The following is a 24,011-nucleotide window of genomic DNA, read 5'->3' as shown; positions in this document are numbered from 1 at the left end:
ATATTACCTAAATCTAGTCCTACAGGGCCCAGTCCTATGCCCAACTAAAGGATTCCAACATAGTCTTGTTCCCACACTACATAGGATGCCCTTAAATAAGCTTCCAGAACACTACTCCCTCCCTGCCACTGCTTCATGAGTATCTAGCACAGTGTCTAGGCACATAGTAGTAGATGCTCAGTAAGTTTTTGTGAATGAAGGAATTTGTCAGAACAGTGTTTTCCAACCGTATGCCTCACTATTCTGGAAGAAGTTGGGAAGGTTGCTATTAAAAAATGCGTTTGGTCGTTAATTACTATTACATTTCCCTCTTAAGAGACTTGTAGTGCATATTAATGTTTTTTTTAAGGTTTTGGTAGAGAACCCTGCTTCACTTTGTTGAACACAGAGAAGCCAAACAGCCACCAGTTGGCTGTGCTGAGAGTCTGAAGGTTGTCTAGTGAGTGGAAGCAGAAGGCACCCTCTGCCCTGGATGCCTGGCTCTGGGCCTTTGGCACCTCCAGCCTTGTCCTTCTTGCATCAATCCTTTGATAGGGAGCGAGGAAGCAGCCCACCAGTCTTCTTAAGAGCATGCTGGGGGATCATAGCTTGCTGGGGCAGGACATGGGGACGGTAGTAGCAGTTGCACAGTCAGACCCACTGAGACATTAGATGGGTAGCTACGCCCGGTCAGCCCCCTGGCTGGCCCAGCCATCCCAGCTGGGGCCCAGGCACATGTGTGAAGAGGCCAACTTGGGTATGTAGCCCAAGTGAGCCTTGAGATGACTCCAACCGCATGAGACACTCTGGGCAAGAACCACCTTGCTGAGCCAGGCAACTGACAGAACTGGGAAATATAATTGTTTTAAGCTGTGTGTGTGTGAGAGAGAGAGAGAGAGAGAGAGAGAATAATAGTTTTATGACTGTTAGAAAAAGATTTCCAACTTTAATATGGTAGAAAGTTCCCTGGCTCACAAATGCTAGAAACATGCATCTGGCTGCTTAATAATATCCCAATTATTAGCCCAGTGAATATTCAAGCACCTAGTAGAGACCTTTTCAGTGGATGAAGGGTTTCTAAAATACTTCATGTCCTTATTTTCACAGGGAACTTGTTGCAAGACGGATCATTAAGAATCCAGCTACCTCCGGGCCCCAGAACCACTCACGCCTTGTTTGAAAAGAGGGGAGACCAGAAATAAAAACCATTAACCAAGAAGCAAAAAGGCATAGCAACTTCAACAACATTAGGGCTTAGACACTCCATCCAGACCCGAATTTTTATAACTAATTAGGTTAGAAAAGGTTTGAAACCAGAAATTGCTAAAGTCACAGGAGGCCAGTCCAATGTGAAACCAGATCCCTGTTGACAAGAAGGACAAGCCAGAGGTGAGGTGATTCCAGCAGCCCTGTGGCCTGTTCCCAGCTTGAATGTAAACATTACGTTGTGTGTCTGGCTGTGAGACTGTGAGGAAAACACAGCCTACTCCATACATATAAGCGCTTTATTACTCTGGAAAAATTAGGAAGCCAAGTCCACATTTGGAAACATACAACATTCCAGGGTTGGCCAAAGAACCTCCTGTACCATCACTCCTTTCTCTGTCATTGTGATTTAAAATGTTCACAAGTGTCAATAGGGTACCCTTATCACAACTGTTAATACAAGGTCAAATCAGACTCTCTATTAAAAGATTTCCTCACAATCTATCCATTCAGTTATAGGCAATGGAAAAACTTCTTTATAAGACTAGATAAGATCTAAAAAGATCCACTGAAGTTTCTAATTGCATCAACCCTGAAATGATCTTTCAAAAATATTAATAACAAAAATATGTAATGGGAGGCAACTTGAAAATGACATGCTCAAATTCTCTGGTCGTTGAAAAGAGAAATGGAATTAAGCTTTGAAAGGGCAAGGAAGGTCACTAACATTAAGAACTTATTACGCTGGGTGCTTGATGTCAACTGCCTTATTCAATGCTCATGGCTCAGACGAGGGAACTGACACCCAGAGAAAGTGAGTTACTTGGCCAAGATCACATGGCTGGTAAATGATAGAGCTGGAATGGGAACCCCGAGATGCACAGTTCCACAGATCATATTTCCTCCTTCAGCCTCCTAAAGTGCTAGGTACGTGTTAGTTAGAACAACCAGCTGGTGGTCGTTGAAAAATCTTACCAGTTAGGAAGGATTGGGATACTCGGTCTGAAGAAGTGTCTATCAACAGTGATGCTCTGGTATCAGGCCAGTATATGACGGAAGCAGGTGGGACAGGAGGTACAAAGGAGAACTTAGATGGTGGGTTTTACCATCAGGAACTACCTGTCCCTATGATGGAATTTAGCAAGTCAATGGAAAACAAGCAATTTAGAGGATATTCTAAAAATCCCACTCCAAATCAAATCATGAAATGGAAAGTTTGGATGCTAAGCTGGGCCATCTTGAAGTTAACTGTATTTGATCTTCCTTGTCAGTACTCAGGCCTTGATGTGTACAATATGTGACATGTGCCCTAGATATGAAAACCCTAACTGTCCATTTCCCATGGGCCTTGACGTTCTCTTAATACACCATGGAGAGGAGGAAGTTGCTTGGGGGGTTGATGAAGAAGAAAAGTGAAAGAAGAGAAATTAGGGATGGTGGTGGTTAAAAGTGAAATCACTTGGAGCAGTGGGGACACCCACAGGCCCGAGAAAGCAGGAGGGCTGAGGTGCATGTCGCCCTCCACTGACTCAACATGGCAGCACACAGAATGTCCAGGGCCTGTCGGTGGGATCTTTAGGAAAAAAAGAATTGCGTCTATATAAAATTTAGCATCTTTTTCCACTTAATGTTACTTTGTGAACATTCCCTCATCATTAGTTTTTTTTTAATTTTTGAAAATAGGATACTGCGTATCTAAGTATCAGAGGTCAGTCTATCTGCTGCTGAAACAACAGTATCTTCTGCAGCAGAGGACTCCCTCAGAGAAACCCGGTGGGGGGGCTTGTTCTGTTTTATCGTTCTTGAAAGTTACAAAATGTCTTTAATCCTCGCCATTCCAACATAAAAATTATCAAAGAAACAAAAATCTCAAAGCACTTCAGCCCATCTTTTAAACTTATCCCCAGTTGCAAGGTGGGGAAGTCCTAACCCCTTTCACCTGCGGTCAGCAGAGGAGCGTGAGCAGCACTAGGGATGGGACCCGTGGGCGGCCTGGCACGCCTGGAGAGGAAGCCAAAGCGAGAGTCCCGCCACCATTCCAGTTCTGCTGGCCCAATCCGGGGTCAGTGGGGAACCCACATTTCCCTCTTCCCTGTCATTACGCCTTTGCCCTGTCATTGCACCTTTGTTCCTTTGTCCTCAGGGTAGCTACTGAGACCTGCACTGAGTGCTGAGGAGGGGACAGCGAGCTGTAGGGTCATGGGGGTCATAAGGGAGATGGTGTCTCACTGTAGACAGTGCTCAGCATGGAAAGAGCATCTGGGAAGGTCTGAGAAGGAACCTTTCCCTATGAGGGGAGTCAGTGTGGGACATTGGAAAGGGCTCCTAGGGGAGGTGGCATTTGAGCTGAGCCTTGAGAAAGGAGTGGAATTTAAGTGAGAGATGCTGACGGAGAGAGGAAGGTGTGGGAGAGGAGGATGTGCCACCCCCAAAGACGCCTAGCTGCCGTAAGGATTGTTCAGCTGAAGGCAATAAAGCAGCCGCAGATGCAGGAAAGCTCTCTGCCCTCCCTCCATTAGCCTAACAAGAGGACATAAATTTACCAGACAAAAGAGATCCCACCACCCCCTTCTTCCAGGGAGAACAAAGGTTAACCACTGAACAGAACTTAAGACCCGTGTTGGCCTGGAGATGGTAGCAGAGGAATCTACACGAACAGGCTACACCAACTAGCCTTTATCTATCATTTATTTATTTGTCTTCCCACAAGTTGCTGCCCCTAGAGACTCAAAGTCCTTTCCCTTTGTCTTGTCACTTTTCCAAAAATTTACCATAGTTTCTTGAAGATGCTATATAACTGGAGTTCAAAGCCACCTCTTTGAGAACTACTCATTCCGTGGGTGTCTGTCTCCCAAGTATATTATGAAATATACATGTTCATAAGCTTCTATTTTTCTCTTGTTAATCTCTCTTTTGTTACAGGGGTGTTACAACTAAGAACTTACGATGATTAAAGAAAAAATTATTTTTCTTCCCCTACAAAGGGAAGTGGGTATCCTAGGCCAAGGAATTAACATGGGGAAAAAAATGTGGAGACTTAGCTCTACTCCTGGGTCCCTCTCCCATTCCCTGCTCAGTATGAAGTCAGGAAGTCAGATACCTCATCATCTCTCGGCTCTGTAAATGCCACTGAAATGGTGAGAAGACCTGATTGGAGTCAGCACCCACGAGACTTAACTGGTTGGAGACTCCTGCCAACAGGGGCCAGGAAATGAAAGTCTGACTTGCCTTGGAAATAAACAATATGGCAGAACTTCTGGCTTCTGCCTGACTCCACAGTACACCAGCTCATTACCACCCTCTTCTCACCAGTTCCCAAGCCAAAATCATGCAATAAATAAGATGAAATAGTTACATTAGAGAACAGCACTGCCCTACGACCAGTAACTTCTGAACAGAAAGCGTCAAACTGAAGCTTTAGGGAATGTGACTGTGTTCATCTCACACACTTGGGCTAGAAGGAGTAGAGTTACATGTCTGTTCTGTCCCACGTATCATTACTTGGCCTTCGGGCCCAGAAAAGGAAACTCATGCTTCCCTCATCGAGATAAGGGCCACCAATGGCCACCATGTCATCTGTAGCTAATGGAGCCTCTTGGCTTTAGATGGTGAGACAACACATGGAAAAGCCCCCATCAGCCCAGACACAGACCACTGAAGGGGGAAATTGCTGGAAATCCAAGAAAACTAAAAGCAAAGAAATAATGCTAACAAAATAGCACAGTGCTTGAGCCCTTGCGAGAAGCAGTATGCTGGCAGCAGCGAGGAGGGGCAGCTTGGGTAAAACACAATGGAACCAGCACCCAGGGCAGGCAGGTGCGAGTGTGGCCTCTCTGTCTAGCTTTTCCTACTGGGAAATACAAAAAGAAGGAACCAATCGCTTTCTGCAGTGCAGAGCTGCCCTCTGGAAAAATGAGCTTGTCTAACGATGCTGCCGGCGTCTTGCATCCCCAGGTAACTAGTTAGTGGCCTTCTCTCCTTTCCCAGCTCCGTGCCGCTGACACAGAAAACGCACAGATGCGTCCTGAGGCCTGTTCTGACCCGGCCTCAGCAGCTGCCCAGCAGGCCCCGACAGGACACTCACATCTCCACCCTGGGGGGTTCTTTTTAAACAAAGAGCATCTGGAGTTTGCGTGATAGAATTTTAACAGTACATAGGCAAAAGGAAACCTTGGGCACTACCTTAGTGATACATTTGTATTTCATGTTTTTATATCAATGGCAGGTATAAAAAGCACTGAAATAGACTTGTTTTAGTGTTCAGAGACAAATATTTAAGAAGGGGCTATATAAGAAGTGATTATGCCACTGCACATTTTTCAAGCCTTTCAAAAAAACTATCAGTCTGCTGAGCTATGAGTAAATTAGCATATCATCTAACATGCCAGGTATGTTTCCGATTTTGTATTTCCATCTCACGTTTGGATGTTAAAGAGCTGCTAACACCTCATGGGCAAGTTTTTAATTGTTTTTTAAAATGCCCTCTAGACCCACACTTCAGTATCTTTGGTGTTTCTCCTTGTTTTGTTCCTTTGAGTTTCCTTGGAAAACTTAGCACCCCGGGCTGCCCGAGACACCCAGAGTCAGGCTCTCAGAGACACAGGCCAGCAGAGAGGAGGCTGAGGCTGCAATGCGCGGTTTGGTGAGAGACTATCAAAGCCCCTTTTTCCTCTGATCCCCTGTCATGCCAGTGAGTGGAAGGGAGCAAGAACTTCCTCAGCTGGAAGCTAAATACCCTACACCACATTTCCACATTTTCCAAAAGGGCTCTGTGAGCCATCTGGAACTTTTATGACTTCAAAGTGGTCTTCTGTGAGCTACCTGTAGAGCTAGTCATCGGGAAAGGTGTTTGGCAAATAGATAGGTTGACACATCTGATAATCTGACAGGCCCCCCCAATAGGACAAAAATTTGAAGAATATCAAAGGTCCTTCCTGCAAAAGAGTTCTTGTGACCTCCAGGCTCCCACATAGGTCAGCAAGGGGGAACCCCACACCAAGCACCCGACACCCGCAGGCCAGCATTTGCCCGCGGGCACCCGGTGCACCCAGTATTCACGGGAGAGGGAAGCGTCTCTCCCTGGCCCACGTGCTCTCTTCAGAATTAAGAGGGGGCTGCTACCTTACTGGAAACTTGCCAAGCGAGGTGGCACCTCTGTTACCTTGTATCTCTTTTTACATCCAGGAACCGGGCAGGCAAAAGGCTTCTCTTCCCCTCCATTCATGCACATGGAGCTGAGGATGGCTTCGGAGCTGATGGCGCTCTCTGTGGTCCAGGACTCATCACTGTCCGACTCCTCGTAGTCCACCTCCTCCTCGTCGTACTCGCTGCCTGTGGGGGCAGGAGACAAGTGCAGGGACTGTCAGGAGTGGTCACCTCCCCGCAGGTTTGCCCGGCCACCCCCAGGACAGGAAGGGCAGCCACAGCAGGGCACACCTGGCCCGGGGACCATGAGCACAGTTCCCCAGATGGCCGTGGGCGGAAGAGCCCCGCATTCCCACCTGAGACTGGGGAAGGCCTTCCCAGCAATCCGTGGCTAGGAGTGAGCTGAACAAGAACTTGAACTCGATTCTATGGCAGGCGCAAAGGTGCAAGGAAGGCTCCAAGACCAAAACCAAAAATAAGCAACCATGACAGACCTGCCCTGCACCAAGCTAGTGCCTGACATTCCAGTGGATAGAGTTCTGTCCCTGTAGTTTTACGATTTACTGGCTTAGTAAGTGCAAAAATCTCTGGGAAGGGGTTACATTTTGTAATTATCAGGTATTTCTTTATAGATTTGAGCTGTGAAGACCATGAGGAAACTTGGAACTAAAAGGGGGTTACCCCAAGCTAGGGAGCAAGGGGAGCAGAGACACCAGGGGCTCGGAGGGCACAGCCATAGGAGAACGTGGTGTGGCCCCTGGAAGACAAAGCAATTCCCTCCTGTTCAGCTCAGCCCTACCTTTCAGCCACACACACACACGTCTCCTGGTGGGACCGACCCATCACAGTCACCTGGCTCGGACAGGAAGAGGGGATTCTCTTACATTCCTCGAGGTTAAGGGCTCTGCTAGGAACTGAATTAAAAATCTACTTTGCTGGCTTCTGTGCAGGACGGCAGGGATGGAGAACCACTTCCGCATGCAGCCTCTTTTGCTCTTTTTAATGAGGCCCAAAGCCATTTATTCTGAGCTTTTGCACAATACAACCCTGAAGGACATAATTCTACAGATCATAAACAGTGTAAAATAATATGTTGACAAGTCCTAATGCATTTACAAGCCCCATGGAATAAATAGGAATTATAGCACAACATTAATAAGAATTATATGGTAGCAATTACAGTTGTGAAATTCATCCCCCAGGTGTGAGGCTAAATTGCACCGGGGGCCTGCCTGGGTGCTTCATGGGCTCACTCTGCTACATCAATTATTTCAACACCAAATATTGGCACTTTTATTGGGTTTCATTTTAATAGGCATTAATAAGATTGTTTGAAGAGCCAGTTGAGCCAGAAACAGGGACGCAGGCATCTGAGGCTAAAAGTTGAAAGGATGCAGGAAGGAAGGAAGGGCCCTCAAGTTTATTAGTGCCTATTGTGTTGCAGGCACGTTACATGCATTATCTCATTTAATCCCCCGGTAACCCTATGAGGCAGGGATTACTGTCACTTTTATCCACAGGAGGAAACTGAGCCGGGAGGTTAAATGCTTATGCATTCTCAATGAGCTATTAAGGGACATCGATTTTTCCCACGTTGCTTCCTAGCCCCAGTGTCTGGCTCCTCTGAGGGGTCTTTCGATCTCCTTCAGGTTGCTGGTTTTTCACCACTTACCACTCAGGTGGAATTCAAAGCACTGCGTTTTGAATCCTGCTAGAAACTCTCCGGTGATGCAGAAAAAACAATTTGGCAAAAATGAGGCTTTGGAGTTAAATGTGGGCTCCAGGAAACCCTGCTGAACTTGGCTGTAGCTCCCCAGAACAGGAGAGCCAGCTTGGAAACTCGCACAAGACAACACAGGGTCCTACTCTGCCACGTCTCTCCCTGTCCGTAAGCAAATCCTGAAAGCTGTTTTTAAGTAGGGCATTAAGACATTTTACTCTTAAACAAATGCCACATGCTGGTGTCCTTTAAATTGCTTGTTAGAAAACTATAAATGCTATTTCCCAAAGCTCCTCCAGTGGGACTTCAGAAAGTTAGAATGACTAATTTACCCATCTAATTGGGCTAATTTGTTAACCTGAATACCAAGAACCACGCAACATTTACAATGGGGGTGGGGGGACCTCAGACCAACTGAGGGCTTAATGAAGCCCAGCAGAAGATAAAACTTCAAAACTCCACTGGATCAAAAGGGACCAGACCCTGAGGGGTCGACGCTGCCTACGCAGTGGCCTGGAAACCACATGGCACCCAGCCCCACGCGGGGCGCCTGACTTGCAGTCCCAGCCGGGACGCTTTTGAGAGGGAAAGGTGGTGCTGGGCTGACAGGCACAAACGGTGACCGTCCCAGGCAAAGTGAGACACACACAACCCCTAGATATCAGGTACCACCAGGTCCCTTGGGTAGCTGGTGAAACTAATCCTCTCCCTCGGTTGAGGCAAGACGGACCTGATTGTACTTAGTTCTGTCCTAAAACAAAGAGAGCAGCGCAGACCCGAGTCCACGTCTTTGCTGTCGTTAGGTGAGGGACAAGCTACTTAAGTTTTATTTTCTCTTCTATGAAATGGTGCAAGTCTCTTCCTTGCAGCTTTAATTTAAGGATTAGAATTAGCATCTAGAGATTATCTAGTATAGCAGGACTGCCACATAGTAGGTGCTCAAAAAATGAAAGATGGCGTAACTAATGTCATTTTTGTAATAATACTACATATAAAACAGTGTTATTTTTAGAAAGGACTGTTGTGAAACTAAACAAGAAATAAGACAATTCTTATTTCTAGGCTGGGAATCCCTAGTAGAAAATATGCAAGCAGGACTCCATGACAAGGCAGGCCCGTCTGCCTCGGGCCCTTTGGTGTGGGTGGGCAGAGCACATCTCCACTCACCCCCCGAGGGAGGCTGCAGAGCCAGGCCGGGGCACAGGGCCCAGGCAAGGGCCCTGTGGCTGCCACTGACAAGCTGTGTGACCACAGGCAAGTGACACCACCTCCCTGAGCTTCAGACTGCTCATCTGTAAAATAGGCTAGTAATTGTTGTGAAGAGGAACTGAGTTATTGTTTTTTGGAAGTACTTTGAATAATGCCTGGCACATGGTAAGAGTTCAGTGAGTATTTGGTAAAGAAACATAATGTCATGAGAGCAGTTTCTTTATCTCCTCTATTGTTCCCTGCTCTCTTCCGAGGACAGTCCCTCTTTTACACTAGAGGAACATGCTGGGGTTCTCCCACTACCTGCCTTCCTGTACCCCAAATCCAAACTTTTCATCAAATAGGGAACTGTCGACAGCGACGCAGCCAGAGGGCCCCCTGCAGGCAGGAGAGGCCACTGGGCCCCACGCACAGCCCCGTGGGCCTGCAGCGTCCTGCAGAAAACATTTGACACCAAAAAACAACTGCTCTTAGTTGCCCTTCAAACACCTTAGAACTCTACACAGAGCTAACCTGAAACTAAAGTTACACACTGAGAAACAAAAACATCAGGGCCCCCTGTCTCTTCTTTGCTTCGTTAAATTTCCTCCTGTCTTTCCAAAAGAGAACAATACATTCCAACCTCGTTCATCTTCAATTTCTGCTTTGTCTGCTACCTCAAAACTAAATTCAGAATGAACGAATTCCCAGCAGTCTCCAGACCTTTGCCAGGGAATTCCTTACCTGTTCAGGGAATGCGGGAGGGGCGAGGCTGCTTCTCCTAGCCACGGCCTCCCACCTCTCTGATCCTATACCCTAAGCAATACAAAATCACGTGTGTGAAGATTCTTGTTATAAATGCCATACATGCACTAATATATTACTGCATAAAACATACATGTAAAGAAGTAAAAAGGGTGAGGATAAAATAATTATAAATATCTTGATAAATACATGTATTAAAAACAAGTAAGCATAAAGATTTAATAGCTCCTTCCTATACCTTGCCTTAAGCCCGTGGGGAACACCGCGGTCCGCGTCAGGCTGTCAGGGTGCAATGGGCTGTGGACTGTCTGGCTGGGGAACAGGAGGGGCCTCAGGAATGGACACGTTCACTCACTCACACGGCAAGCATGTGTCCAACACCCACCACGAGTGGCGCAGGCGATGGTTATGGTCCTGTCTGAACCCCACCGCTCTAAGCCCAAGGCAGAGGAGCGGGGCTCCACGCCAAGAGACCGAGGGGTAACGGGATGAGAAGAGGCTTTTGTTTTGTGCCCCCACCATCCCAAAACCACAAATGTTAGTTTCTGCACAATTTTCAAAAGAAAAAAATGTATTAAAAGTATCTCCTTTGTGTAAAAGGTGGGGTGGGGAACAACCCAGCACCCTCTGTGTAGTTACAAGTAGTTGGGGCAGGAAAGGTCTTTGGAATGTGTGAGTCACAGCAAGAATCTACCCCTCTGGGGCCCAGAGCAGGCATCTGGGGACAGGTTGGCAGGTGTCCTCTAAGGCCACCCTCTTAGCAGGCTCCACTGGGGAACACAGGGCTGAGGAGTCAGAATTTTGCAACGGGAAGGAACTTCTGGACCCAATGAGTCGTCCACATTCATTTCCATGTCTCAAAAGTTAGGGACTAACCATTTTGAGTTGATCTTTGTGCACGGTGTAAGATACGGGTCAATTTCATTCTTTTGCATGTGGAAATCCAGGTTTCCTCGCGTCATTTATTGAAGAGACTACCCTTTCCCTACTGTATCTCCTTTGCGCCCTTGTCAAAAATTAGTTGGCTGTATCTGTTTGGATTTATTTCTGGGCTCTCTCTTCTGTTCCACTAGTCTGTGTGTCTGATTTTATGCCAGTACCATATTGTTTTGATTATCTTAGCTTTGTAATATAATTTTAAATTAGGAAGTTTGATGCCTTCAATTTTGTTTCTTCTTTCTCAAGATTTCTTTGGCTACTCAGGGTCTTTTGTGGTTCCTATATGGATTTTTAGGATTTTAGGAATTTTAGCATTGTTTCTTGTATTTCTGTGAAGAATGTCATTGGGATTTTGATAGGGATTACGTTGACTCTGTAGATTGCTTTTGGTAGCATGGACATTTCAACATTAATTCTTCTGATCCACAAACACAGGATAGCTTTCATTTATTTGTATCTTCTTTGGTTTCTTTCATCAATGTTTTATGTTTTCAGTGTACAGATCTTTCACTTCCCTGGTTAAATTTATTCCTAAATTTTTTTTGATGTTATCATAAATGGGACTGCCGTCTTAATTTCCTTTTCAGCTAGGCTGTTAAGTGCATATAGAAATGCTACTGATTTTTGTATGTTGATTTTGTATCCTGCAACTTTACTGAATTCATTTCCCCCTATATTTAAAAACAAAAATCGATTGGATCAGATTGTTAATTTTGGTGAAACCATTCTCTATTAGAACACCTCAAAGATGTATATTTCAAAGGGGAAGCCAAGGTTTAAGGACACAAAGGATCCACTGGCTGTGATGGTGGGTAAATACAACAGTGGAGATTTAGCCAAGCAATCCTTTTCATTAGAATGGTTATTGTTTTTGCTGATGTTCTGGTGGTAAAGTTCCATGGTTTGGTTTTTTCTTTTTTTAAAGACTAGTCAAGTGCAGTAGTGAGAAGGGGGAAAGCAGAACAAGGAGTTCAATCTGTAACTGACTGTGAACAATCAAGTGAGATAACTCACTACCTTCGGACCAACCAAAGTTCCATGGTTTTGATGGCCTGTTCTATACCCTTGTTCTCTCCCACATGCTGTTATTTGTAATAAATGGGCAGATTTTAGGAACGTGTATATGACCTGATAGTCAAAATGCCTGTTTAAGGGTGGCCTCCTTTTTCTTTAACTCATTTGTTCCTTATTAAATTCTGGCAATTGTATACCTAAGCCTCCCTGTGATTACTTGCATTTTTTTTTTTTTAAATAAAAATTGTATCTGCCTAAGAATGAGCAAATTTTGTTTTGCATTTCTTGAACCAGAAGGAGTTGAGAGATACCTTTGCCATTTGGTTTGAGGTGCCACCTACGAACCTGGCCCTAGGAGACATGTATCATCAGCGTTTGTCTCCCCAACTTAACAGAGGGGAAATCTGGGGCAGGAAGGTGAGGGATGTGCCCTGGGTCACCAGGCTAGAAACAGGCCTCACTGAGACTGGTCCTCAGCTCTTTGATTCCAAAGTTTATGTTCCTTTGATTTACTTTCAAATTGAATATCCTCTGTACAAGAGGGATAACAAAGACATGATGGACAAAGCAAGGCCCTGGAGAGGTGCTGGGAAGAAAAGACAAAGAATACAACGTAGAGTTGCCAAAACATACACAGCATGCAGTGTATGAACATGTGGGAAGCGGCAGGCTATGCCTTGTGACAGCCTGCGATGGGACCCTGCCATCCTGGGGTGGCTACAGTCCAGTCTTTCCAAGGACAGGAACATGAGTTGTGTTTTAAAGGCTCTTGTTAGTCTTGGATATGGTAATCAATTTAAAAATGACATTCACTTTGTCAGAGTTTCTATAAGAAAATGTAATTTAACCTGGCACTGTCACATATAAAAATCGGCTGCCACTAATTTTTCTTGGGTTAAATTTTTCGTCTTCAAACTCCACAGTTATATGGACAGCAGCTGAGAGGGGCACCTTTAGGTAGCCCCAGTAGCTCGTGTCAGCATTTCAATCTGAGAAATGAGCAAAACCAGCAGAGAGGACTGTGGGATAAGGCGATGACACTCCACGGGACTGCTGAGGAACTTCCACTGGTGTCAGCAAAGGAGGTGAAAATCCGTGCTGGTTTCGTGAGTCAAATGAGAAAACCAAGGTGGTCTAGAAGCTGTACACACACACGCACCTCTTCCCGGCTGCCCATCTGGCCGAACCTATGTCACCGCCCAGGAGCCTGCTGGGTGCTTCTGCCACGCTGTCCCCAAACCTTGCCCACCTCCTCACATCTCTGCCCACACTTCCCTGTGCTGACCCCTTCACTCTGAGAGATGGCCCGACCATTTTAGTACCTACAGAGTGCTCAGTCTTTGCAGTCCTAAACATAAAATAGTGACATGTAGATAAAAATAAGTCAACCTTTTCCAGAAACCCTATACGTCTCATTTTTCTTATAACACAGATCATTAATATTCATGTAAAAGTGATAACTGCAGTGACAGCAAATTAAAACTCTCCTGGGGTGGCAAATTCTGGCAAATACATTAGAGCAAAGAGTTGCCTTTCTGCCTTATAGATTTATCATTATAGATCAGCTTTAATTGGTACTGACCCACTTTATAGGAGCTGAAGCAACAATAGTCTAAATGAATTGGCAATGATGACGATGAAAGACGTATATTAATGCCCCAGGGACCATGAACCATACCTGGAAAATCCTTGGCCTCCTTGTTCCTCCGCCTCAGCTCATTACTGGAATGTCATCCCCCATCTCTTCCTTAACTACGGAATGGGTCCTGGTTCTCCGAGCCAGAAGTACTGTCTCCATAGGACTGAACACTTTCTAATGAATTGCTGGGCCCCGTGTTGGTTTCATCTCTGGTATTTGAGGGCTTTTGGTCATTATCTTCAATTACCCCACAGTGCCCAGGGCAGCACCTGCACCTAAGGAGCCTCTGGACATGTGTTTGTTGAATGAATGAGTGAACACACTTCACAGACTTGAGAGGTGGAAGGGGACCCAAATTACATACCTTCCACTCTTGACCTCTACAATCTCTCTAAAAAAGTTAGATTATTTCACCTGCCTGTGGAGCTGTTGCTTTATCATAGTTGCTTGCATCTTTCATATTTGAAGGACAATTTTTCTTAATAAGATAACTTAAGAACTATTTGTCCTTAGTTTAATGCTAAATTTTTATACCTATAAATCTATTAGCAAATATTTCTGAATATTCAGATGCTATTAACTAATCAAAATATAAATTTTAAAATAAAATGCTTATACATTTAAGTGTTGATTATAAACTTAGTCAAATTCTGCATATTTCAACAAAATTATGCCAACCTTACTATTTAAGGAGTTGTTTAAAATATCTTAAAAATAGACAAATCACACCAATTATCATAATAACTATAAAACCTACATTTAACCTATTACGCAAGTTAGTTGTAAAGATCTGATTTATTTTTTCATTATTTCCATACTTAGCTTTGACCTTCCTGGGGTTACGAGAATCTGGCCAGACTTAAAGGAAGGAAGAGCTGATCTTGGGCCAGTGGAAGGTGGAGGTTCTGAGTTATTGACTGACTGGATTTTTAGTCAGGACACAATCAGGACAAGATAATTGAAAATGAGCCTGCATTTCCTGTGTTAGACTCCCGGGGGCTTTGGGTCAAGGTCTGCTTGCTCCATAAACTGGACTTTTAAAGCCCTACTCTTTCTTGCCACTTTGATGCCTTTGGTAAAATTACCAGGGTCATTCGAGATGGCACCCTCTGGGGGACACCATGTTCCCTCAGTAAGGCCAGCCCTCATCTTGCAACCGCCCGCGGGTCCTCTTTCTACCTGTTTGTGATGGAAGGTGTTGGCCAGTCTTTCCTACTCCTGCCCCTGGTCCTACTTTTCCTGGAACTATGGGGCTTGCTCCCAAGTCCCTGTCTATCTGCTAACAGAAGTGGAGAAAATAACACCAATGCTTTATGAACAGAAATCTACTTTACAGAACACACCGCTCTCTGGTGCCACTGCCACACAGCAAGATTTTCACCTTTCTGACAGCTATTTCTGGGGCTCACTTTATACTCCCGTCCCCATTTCCAGTATCATTCTGCACTCAGTGATTTTCAAAGATTCAATTAATTACCAGTCATTATCATACTCTTTGATGCTCAAATTATGACAACTTGGCCGGTAGAAGACCCTTTAGGTGATCTCCTTGCTCTTTCAGTATTTCCCCATTACTATTTTTTAATTTGAATTTTCTCTTTCATAAAAGTTATAATCACATGCAGTAAAACGTCAGATAGTTCCACGAGGCTTATAGTGAACAGGAGTCGTCCCCGTGCCGCCCTCCCCGCTCCCTGCGGCAACCGCTGAGCAGTCTTTGACCTGGCATTTCCGCCCCATTTCTAGATGACCTGCCTCCACTGCTGTTTTGGTGTTTGCTTTGGGTATCTATTGATTTCCTGCTATGCAAGGTGAGGGGGTTGATCTTTTACATCCTTCTAATCCTCTTCCCGAACTTCCTCTCTTCCCAAACAGAATTTCATTATAATACAGGTCTTTGTTCAGCATTGTTTCATTATAACGTTGATGAGAAAAAAAAATCAATTCCCGGCTGGGGCTCCCACCTGTGTGGAGTTTGCACTTTCTCCCCACATCCGTGTGGGTTGCCTCGGGTCCTCTGGTTCCCTCCCACAACCCAGAGCTGTGCACGTTTGGATCACTGGCGTGTCTACACGGTCCCCATCTGAGTGTGCGTGTGTATGTGAGCGTGCGCCGCCATGGGATGGCGTCCTGGCCAGGGCTGGTTCCCGCCTTGGCCCTGGGCTGCCAGGAGAGCTCTGGCCATGTGCCCCTGAACTAGAATAAGTGGGTTGGAAAATAAATGAATACAAATTATTGTCAAATAATTCATAAAGTACACAGTGATGGTACAGCTGCACGATGTACATGCTGCAGTACAAAAGCTCTCAGCAACGCTTGCCGCACTTGTTGCTGTTTGTTTTTGAACCGTGGGAGCAGCGGCTGCTCCTTACAATTTCCATTGTGCGAACATTTATCCCTTGACTTAATCTACCACCGCTAGGACCATCATCGCTCTCTGATTTCCCAAAAACTGGGTAAATCATTATTTTACCTGTTTTTATTTTCTTCAATTAATAAAATTAATACGTAATAAATTATGTATAGCTCACACTGACTTCAATGTTTAATATTAGAAATGCTTTGGTTCTTTATTTAGAAGTTTGGTGATGTTTTTGTGACCAGAAATATGCTGCAAGAACTTAACTCTTCTTTATATCAATTAGCCTATGGTAATACTGGATTCAATATACGTCATTTCACTTAAAGCTGAAATTTCCAAGAACTTAGAGATGACGCTGAGTGAGGACTTACTGTGTTTGGTTTCATGAGTGTTCACTGTTTGCATTATTGTGACACTGAACCATGTGATGGACCCTGCTCACATCTTTCTTTCCTTGGGAGTTAAATAAGCACCATCTCCACAGCCTGTTTTCATCTTTCTCATCTTCCTCCTCACCATCATCATTGTTGCACAAGCAGCCGGCGCATATTTGGGGCTCGCTATGTCCAGGCACAGTTCCAAGTGCTGTATACCCATCGGCTTGTTTACACCTTGTAACACCCCTGTGAGGTGGCCACTAAGACTGTCTTCGTCTTCCAGCAGAACGGAGGCTCAGAGGAGCAGAGAGGTTTGTCCGAGGTCACAAAGCTCCTCCAAGGCGGAGCAAGGGTTCCTGCTCGGCCCCATCGGGACTCTCCTCACCACTGTACCGGGGACTCCCTCCATCTCCCATGTGGGGTTGACACCTTTCCCACGATTCTGTTTTCTCCTCTTTCTTTGTTTACCTTTGCTTGGGTCATGGGAGGTGAAATTTGGAGTCCTCAGATGACGACGTCTTTATTCTACCCTCACCTGCCTGCAGCTTGGAGCCCCTAGGGCTGGCGCTCATGCTCCCTCGGGACCTTGGTGGCACTGCTGCCCCGTCTTGCAGCTTCTTGGGGCGCTGCTGAGGAGTCCTGAGCCACCGCGACTCCTGAGTCTCAGACGTGTCCTCCTCTCAGGAGCTTTTCTTTGTCCCCACCGCCCCTGCCATCCTTTTTACTGTCGTGCTGGGGACTCCTTCACCTGGAAACTAGCGCCCTCCAGTTCTGGGAAATTTCTTTAAATTATTTTTTGATGATTTCTTCTCCTCTACTTTATCTGTCTTTCTGGGAACTCTATTTATTCAAATGTTACACCTCCTGGACTAATCCTCTAATATTCTTATTCTTGTCACTTCTATTTATTAAATCTCTGGGTTTTTTTTTTCCCCCCCTTTTTACTTTCTGAGAGATTTTTCTCAAATCTCTCTCTGATCTTTCTCTAAAGGTTTTCATTTCTGCTATCGTATGTTTTCATTTCTAAAGACTCCTTTTCATTCTTTTTTCACGTGTAAACCTTTCTTATCCCTCCGAGGGGAAGGTTAGGGTTAGTCTGTACTTTGTCCTGCTCCACGCATTGTCGCTGTGGCTTCCGCATCCCTTTCTTCCTCTTGAATCTGGTCTCTGGCGTTGTTCATCCTGGAAACCGTTCCCGAACCTTGAGGACCCTTGACCGTGTCTGCTCAGGTTTAAGAGCGAGGCACACGAAGCCGACTGACGCTCTAGCACACGGGCAGGTCTGTCAGGTAGAGACTGTCCCCAGGGGGTGCCTGGCTGGGGACCAGTCCTGTGGGTCCTTTGCTCTTGGGCTGGTCATCCTGGGTGGTGAGCCAGCTCTGGCCTTCCTGGCATGGGCAGGGAACGGTGGCTGTGGTTCTGCACCGAGGATGGAGTCCTGCTCAGTTTCCCTGTTCTCTCAACTGTGCCCTCGTCCTGGGCTCTGCCTGGTGTCGCTGGTGCAGCCTCCCCTGAGCATTCGCCTGCAAAGCTCTGTCGCAGGTAGGGAGAGGCAGCTGCCTGGCCTCGCAGGGCTCAGGGGGAAATAGGGAGGGGAGAGGAAGCTAAATCCCAGAGAGACTTTTGACAAGTTCTGATTTCAGTCTAGTGCCCCCATAGTCAGAGGTATCTGTTGCTCCAATTCTTTTCTTTGACTATACAACAGCTCTATTGAGATATAACTCACATACTGTTAGTATACAATCTACCCAGTTCAAGTGTACAATTCGATGGTTTGTAGCATATTTGGAATAGTGCAATCACCACAATTGATTCTAGACCATTTTCATCTCACCAAAGAGAGACTCCAATTCTTGTGGCTCTGTGGACTATGAACAGTGTGTCTCTCACCCTTGTCAGTTCAAGATACAGCTTTCTCTAGTTTGCTAAATCAGGGTTCTCTCTTCCTTTTGCTTTCCTGTTTCCACACCTTTTGTTGCTGCTGTCTCATCTTTGTGGGTTACAACTTTTAAACCTCGCTTCTGTCATTTTAGGGGCACGTGTATGTTCAAATCACCATCTTTAACTGGAGGTTCCCTGGCTGCTTTGAAAGCATCCTTCTTCCTGGCAAAAGAAAAAAATTCCAGGCCCGTCTTGGATTACTCCTGCCCCAAGACGTGGGGCAGCTACTTTCCTTTCAGTAGAGGACGGCACCAAGACCAGAGCCTGGGTGCTGGCGGTGGGGTCCGATGGTCCCATGTGAGGGCTATTGTTGGGAGAGGTCGCTGCCCTGAGCCGCCTGTAGGACAAGGCTGGAAAGGCTTCTCTTCATGATCCCAAGGTCACTACTGACATTTCCAATTTAATGCTCACACTAACAAATGCTTCAGAACGTTATTCCGAACAAACATTTATTTTTTCTGCCTTAATGCTACTAAAATTTTTATTCCCTTCCCTGTCCGTCATTATATTTCACTCTCTGTTATGATGTTCGTATGTCCCCTTATCCACCCTGCTGGGGTCACTTTGATGACACTGTTCTCTGCACCCTGAATTCCAGGCCAGTGTCTATAAAATACTTCCCCCGCAGGACGGACCCTCTCCCTGGGGTTCCCTCTCCTTGGACACTCTTCTCCCAGCTTTTCCCATGGTGGGCTGTCAGCATTCAGGTCTCAGCTCAAACATCATCTCTGGTGTTCTTAAAAGTGCCTGGTGCAGTCAGCACTTGATATGTATTTGTTGAATCAACAAATGAGAGGGGGAGGCCGTGTGTAAACTGGGACCTGCCTGCTGAGACCCAGCCGTCACCTCCAACTACTAATACCTGATCTGGTTACTTGAGGGGACAGAGACCCCACACAAGGCCCAAGTGATGAAGGCATAGTGAAGACTCACACAAAGTTAGATATCTGAGCTGTAGCTTCTGCCACTTAATACCAAATGAGATGTGTAAGTCCAAATCCTTGTCACCTTCCTCTGTACCAGTTTTTGGCAAAGAAGTGAAAATCATGAGTTGATGAAATGCTAATAGGCAGCGACAACTCCCGCTAGTCCACTGGCAAAGAGTGGGGTGCCAGGAGAATGCTGAGGCTGCCACCACCACCCCCCTCCCAAGCTGCCAGGTTTGTGAGCAGAGCAGGGCTCAGCCAGGAGCGCACAGCCCAGACTGCCACCTGGCTGCGGCCGCCGTGACGTGACCGTCATCATCCTAGGGGCTAAGGTTGCGCGAAGGAGGCTGTGACTGCCCTCCTAGCTCCCTCATCCTCCATCAGAGAGGTGGTGTGGATGCCACCCTAACTCCATGGCCCATGATTTAATTTGAGGACAAGGATCAAGGTTATTCAAATTAACATCTAAAAATTGGAAATTCAGATTTTAAAACAGTTCCACAAAGCCATAATAAGAAATTCTGTATGTATTTAAATAGGCAGATTCTTAGGGAAAAAAAAGAAGAGAAATAAATGCCCAGAAAAAAATGGTCCCTCTCTCTTCCCTTTGTCTTCAGGCCCTGTCGTCCTTTTCTGGTTTCCTCTGGGAGACTTCACAGCAGCCCTCTGCACCTTTCTCTCACCTACTCAGCTCCAGCCCAAATGCTTGGACCTTTGGTTCCATTACTGGCCCTGCAGGAGTCCCCTCACCGCTGAGTCAACCTCTCTCAGGACCCAGTTCCCGGCTCTCCAGCTTGGTTAGAGGAGAAGGAAACTGCCCACGAAGCACAAGGACATACCATCTCCTTTATTCTTGCCATATATTGTTTCATGTCCCCTATCTTAAAAATTTCGTATTGTTAGGAAAAACTGAGCAACGAGAAATGACAGCATCTCTTCAGGACAGCAGGGATCTCAGCAACACCCTGTCCAGCCCTCACCTCAGCTGTGAGCCCACTACTTCTCCTTTGGGGACATCAAAATGACTTTCTCCCTTAGCTTTCCAGCTGCTGCTAAGGACGCAGGGAGATTTAATAGAAAGGTTCCCCACAGCAGCGAGCCCTGGCAGGACCTACCTACTTCCCACGCAGTCTGGGCAGTGCTTTCAAACTGCTTAGTGGGGCACGACCATTGCCATTTCAAAAGGGACAGATTGGAATACAAAATATGGATTGTAAGACGTGTTCCTCTGACTTTTGTTTCAGAGCTCTGTGTATGTATGCTGTCTCTCACTGTAAAATACAGCTCTTACTATATGAAATAGTGAAAAACTTTAAAGTCATTTTTGACTATCATCATCTCAGTTTATAGAATTTTTTTCTAAAAGAACTCGCATTTAATCCAGAAAAAAAACTACCCATACTGTATCTGACGTTTAAACAGGATAGGAGACAGGCTAACAGAGGTAGTTTTGGGCATGTTGGGACAAGCTGTTGGGCCAGCAGGAGTACAGTACCAGGCACCAGCCCTCTCCCCCAGGAACCTACAGCCTAACTTGGAGGGCTTCAGGAGCTTCAGAGGACCCACATAGAAGGGAGTGGCAGAGCCACAGACATAAAAGTGACAGGCATATATGATAGGTGGAAACTAAGAAGAAAGTACTTGGTTGATTCAGTATCCTTGAGGATGTGGGTCACATTCTTTGTGAATAGTCCCAAGGGCACTCCATCTTTGTCTCCTGAGCAGGTACGTCTGTCCTAAGGCATGGCCACAAGTCGTTCAGAGCCATTCTGCTGGACTCCTTCTCCAGGCTGTCCTCAGAGCGCTGATGAGGCTGGGTTGTCAAACACAGCCTCAGGTCTTGCAGCCAAGCAGGGCTGGCCAGCAAGCGCGTGCCAGGGAGCGGCGAGCGGCTCTCCTGGAGCCAGTGGTTTGGGCCAGACCCAGAGAATCGCAGCTGCCACACACCGTGAAGGAGCTGGAGTCCGCTGCAGAAGAAGAGGTCAGGGCCAGTTCGGGGTGGCTGGCAGGCTTCCCTCCTCCATCGCCCTCATGTGCTCACCTGGAAATCGCCGTCAGAAGACCAGTGCCACGGGGAAGGGCTTGTCTTTACTTCCCACAGCACCCCAGCACCCAGCATGGTGCCTGGACTGAGCGGGCCCTCAGCTAATGGTTGTGGAATGGAGACAGAGCCCCTGGGCACCAGAAGAATGGTGCTCCCTGATACAGCGCAGTAGGCATTTGTATGTAATACGTGTATTTTGTACTTGTACTTAGGCTTATTAGGCTTATGTAATAAACACTACAATTTGTTTATAAGTGAAAGCGATGATGATGATGATGATGATACTAGGGACCACAATCTGCAAAGGTGCACACACACAACAACTTCATCCGCCCCCTAAACCTGATTAGCACAACTACAAGAACCAAACCAACTGTCCAGAGGCCATATGGCGAGGTGCTTAGGGGCAGGGGCTTGGGAGCAGGCTGCCTGTGCTAGAATCCTGGCTCAGCTCTGACCATCCAGTGGCCTCAGGTCAGATATTTCACCTTTTCATGCCTCCATTTCCTCATCTGTAAAGTGAAAATGGTACTAGAGCTAGCCTCATACGGCTATTGTGAAGATTACATGGGTTAGTTTAATATGCATAAAGCATATAGATTGATTATTGGGACATAGTTATATATTAGCCCTAGTTGGTATCATTATTTAATCACTATGTAAAAATTATCTAGACTTGAAAGATATGACCAAGGATCCACAAGGCCTAACAAGAAATAATCCGGTAAGAATTATCTGCCTGAAATGAAGGGACTGTAATATCTAGAATGTAGTTCACATTTCTAATATACTGGATTAGGATGCTGATTTCTAATGCTGTCAGAAAAACATAAAATGCTGATTTAGGATGTGGCTGAAGTGATTTTCATTAATTCATTTAAAATATTGGAGACCTGGAAATAAACAAGACACGCTGTCTCTCTGGCCCTGAGGCGTGCGATGCACGACTTGGGCACCCAGACAGTCAGTTATTGTGCCACGCACGGAGGAATGCAAGGTCAGAGGTGGCTCAGACGTGAGGGGAGTGTCCACTTTTAATGATATGACTTCTGAAAACAACGGAAGCAGAGTAGCGTCTTTGTGGGATCAAATGTGCTTTTCTCTGTAGTGCTAAAGCACTTGCCAGGGCTTGTAATTGGGATGGTATTTTCCTTCCTAACTATGAAATAAAATATGCAATATTTATAGAGTGCACACCTGCAGGAAGAAGGGATATTTTCATGCCAAGAGGAAACTCAAAAGGAGGGTTCAGAAGGGGAGGATGATAGATTTCAAGAAAAATGTTGCCATGATCAAGATGAGAAATAATTAGGGTCTGCTAGCAAAAACCAGTTTCTACTACATCAGAGTAATTGTCTCCTTCCAGACAGAGCATATGACATGAAAATGCACCAACAGAAAATAAGTTGCTTCTCTGGGGAATAATGTCGTGAGAGTCACTGAAAGTTCACGCAAATCTCAGAGATCTCCCATAAAAGCGTAGTTTCACACTTCGTCCCATGTGGAAACTGCAGCCTGTGCCGCATGAAAAACGAGCTTTATGAGAGTACTTCTGATTTTTAAGGAGGCTATTTGGCTTCATAACAGGGCAGCTTCCTAAAAGCACCAGCAATGTCACTTTTACATATTGCACATACCAGGAAGGCTTCCTAATCGCCAGGGCTGCATTTAAATCTGGTGGAACGTTACATGGGCGACAAACTCTGACAAAAGTGATTGGCAAAAACTGCAAGGACAAGAATTTCCCACTCAAAGAGATCATTTGAAGCATGCTCTAAAAATGAGTCAGACTTGTACACTCCGGGCATGACAATAAAGGCCGAGTGAGAGGGGACAACATGGCCTTCCCCGCTCACAGCAGCTGTTCACGTCCCACGCGCGGACGTGCCAGGGTTCCCTTGTGCGCGGGTGCCGTGGCAGGCTGCAGAAGGCCAAGACCGCAGCGTGAGCACCCACTGACCCCGACAGTGTTTTTCCTGTCATTTCTATCTCTTGGCAGAATCTCACACGGCCATGAGAGGACACTCTGTGGCCCAGCAGCCTGGGTTCCAGCCATGGCTCCTTCACTGACATGCTCGGTGACTTCCGGTAACTCGCTCCATTTCTCTTTGCCATGGAACCCACACGGGAGGAGTCAGTGAGTTCACATAACCTGAGTGCTTGGCCCGGTACTGCCACGTAGTCAGCGCTATCTGTTATTATTTCCACTGGTTGGGCAGACACACGTGATTTCACATGTTAAACAGCCAATCAGGATGATGGATGTTGCTTAATGGCTTTTTAAAGACCTAGAGTCAGTGATAGAACCCCAGGAGCCAGAGGCGTTAACACAGTTGACTGATTTCCCCTGTCCACTGTCACTCGTGTGGCTGTGTCACTCGGTACCCAGTCCTCACGGCAGCTCCACGCGGGGCTGGCTCCCGCCTGGGCTCTCCCCACTCCCTCCCTGCTTGCCCTGGCCTGTGTTTTGCCCAAGGTGGAAATTGCTTTCACTCTGCCACCTGTGTCCGGATTCACCTGCCCCCGAGAGCTGCTCTTGGTCAACCTCACTGCGGTTTCTTGCCACCCGCCCCGAATAAGCCGCGGGGCTGTCTGCTCTGGCCTGGCCATCCAGCTCCCTCGACTGCCCTGCCCGGCCTATACCTTTGTTCCATGACAAAGGCCACCTCCTCTGAAGACTGGATTATTCTTTAACTTGGACACAGGTGATTTCACAAGCGGCTCCGAGATTTCCTTCTTGCCATGACCTGCGAGCATCAACTCTGG

General features: G+C 46.3%; 1 protein-coding gene across 1 annotated transcript in view; it reads right to left on the bottom strand.

The window, feature by feature from the left end:
- The window catches only part of JAZF1 (JAZF zinc finger 1), a 328,048-nt gene that overhangs the window by 3,450 nt on the left and 300,587 nt on the right, over nucleotides 1–24,011 (bottom strand). Inside the window, exon 4 of the mRNA XM_069462295.1 lies at nucleotides 6,347–6,516. Within this exon, the coding sequence (XP_069318396.1) occupies nucleotides 6,347–6,516 (170 nt within the window). The remainder of the gene's footprint in view (nucleotides 1–6,346; nucleotides 6,517–24,011) is intronic.

This window comes from Eulemur rufifrons, chromosome 29 (assembly GCF_041146395.1).
Source record: "Eulemur rufifrons isolate Redbay chromosome 29, OSU_ERuf_1, whole genome shotgun sequence".
Classification (NCBI taxonomy): domain Eukaryota; kingdom Metazoa; phylum Chordata; class Mammalia; order Primates; family Lemuridae; genus Eulemur; species Eulemur rufifrons.
The sequence above is the reverse complement of the archived record's forward strand: the minus strand, read 5'-3'. Positions and strand labels throughout refer to the sequence as shown.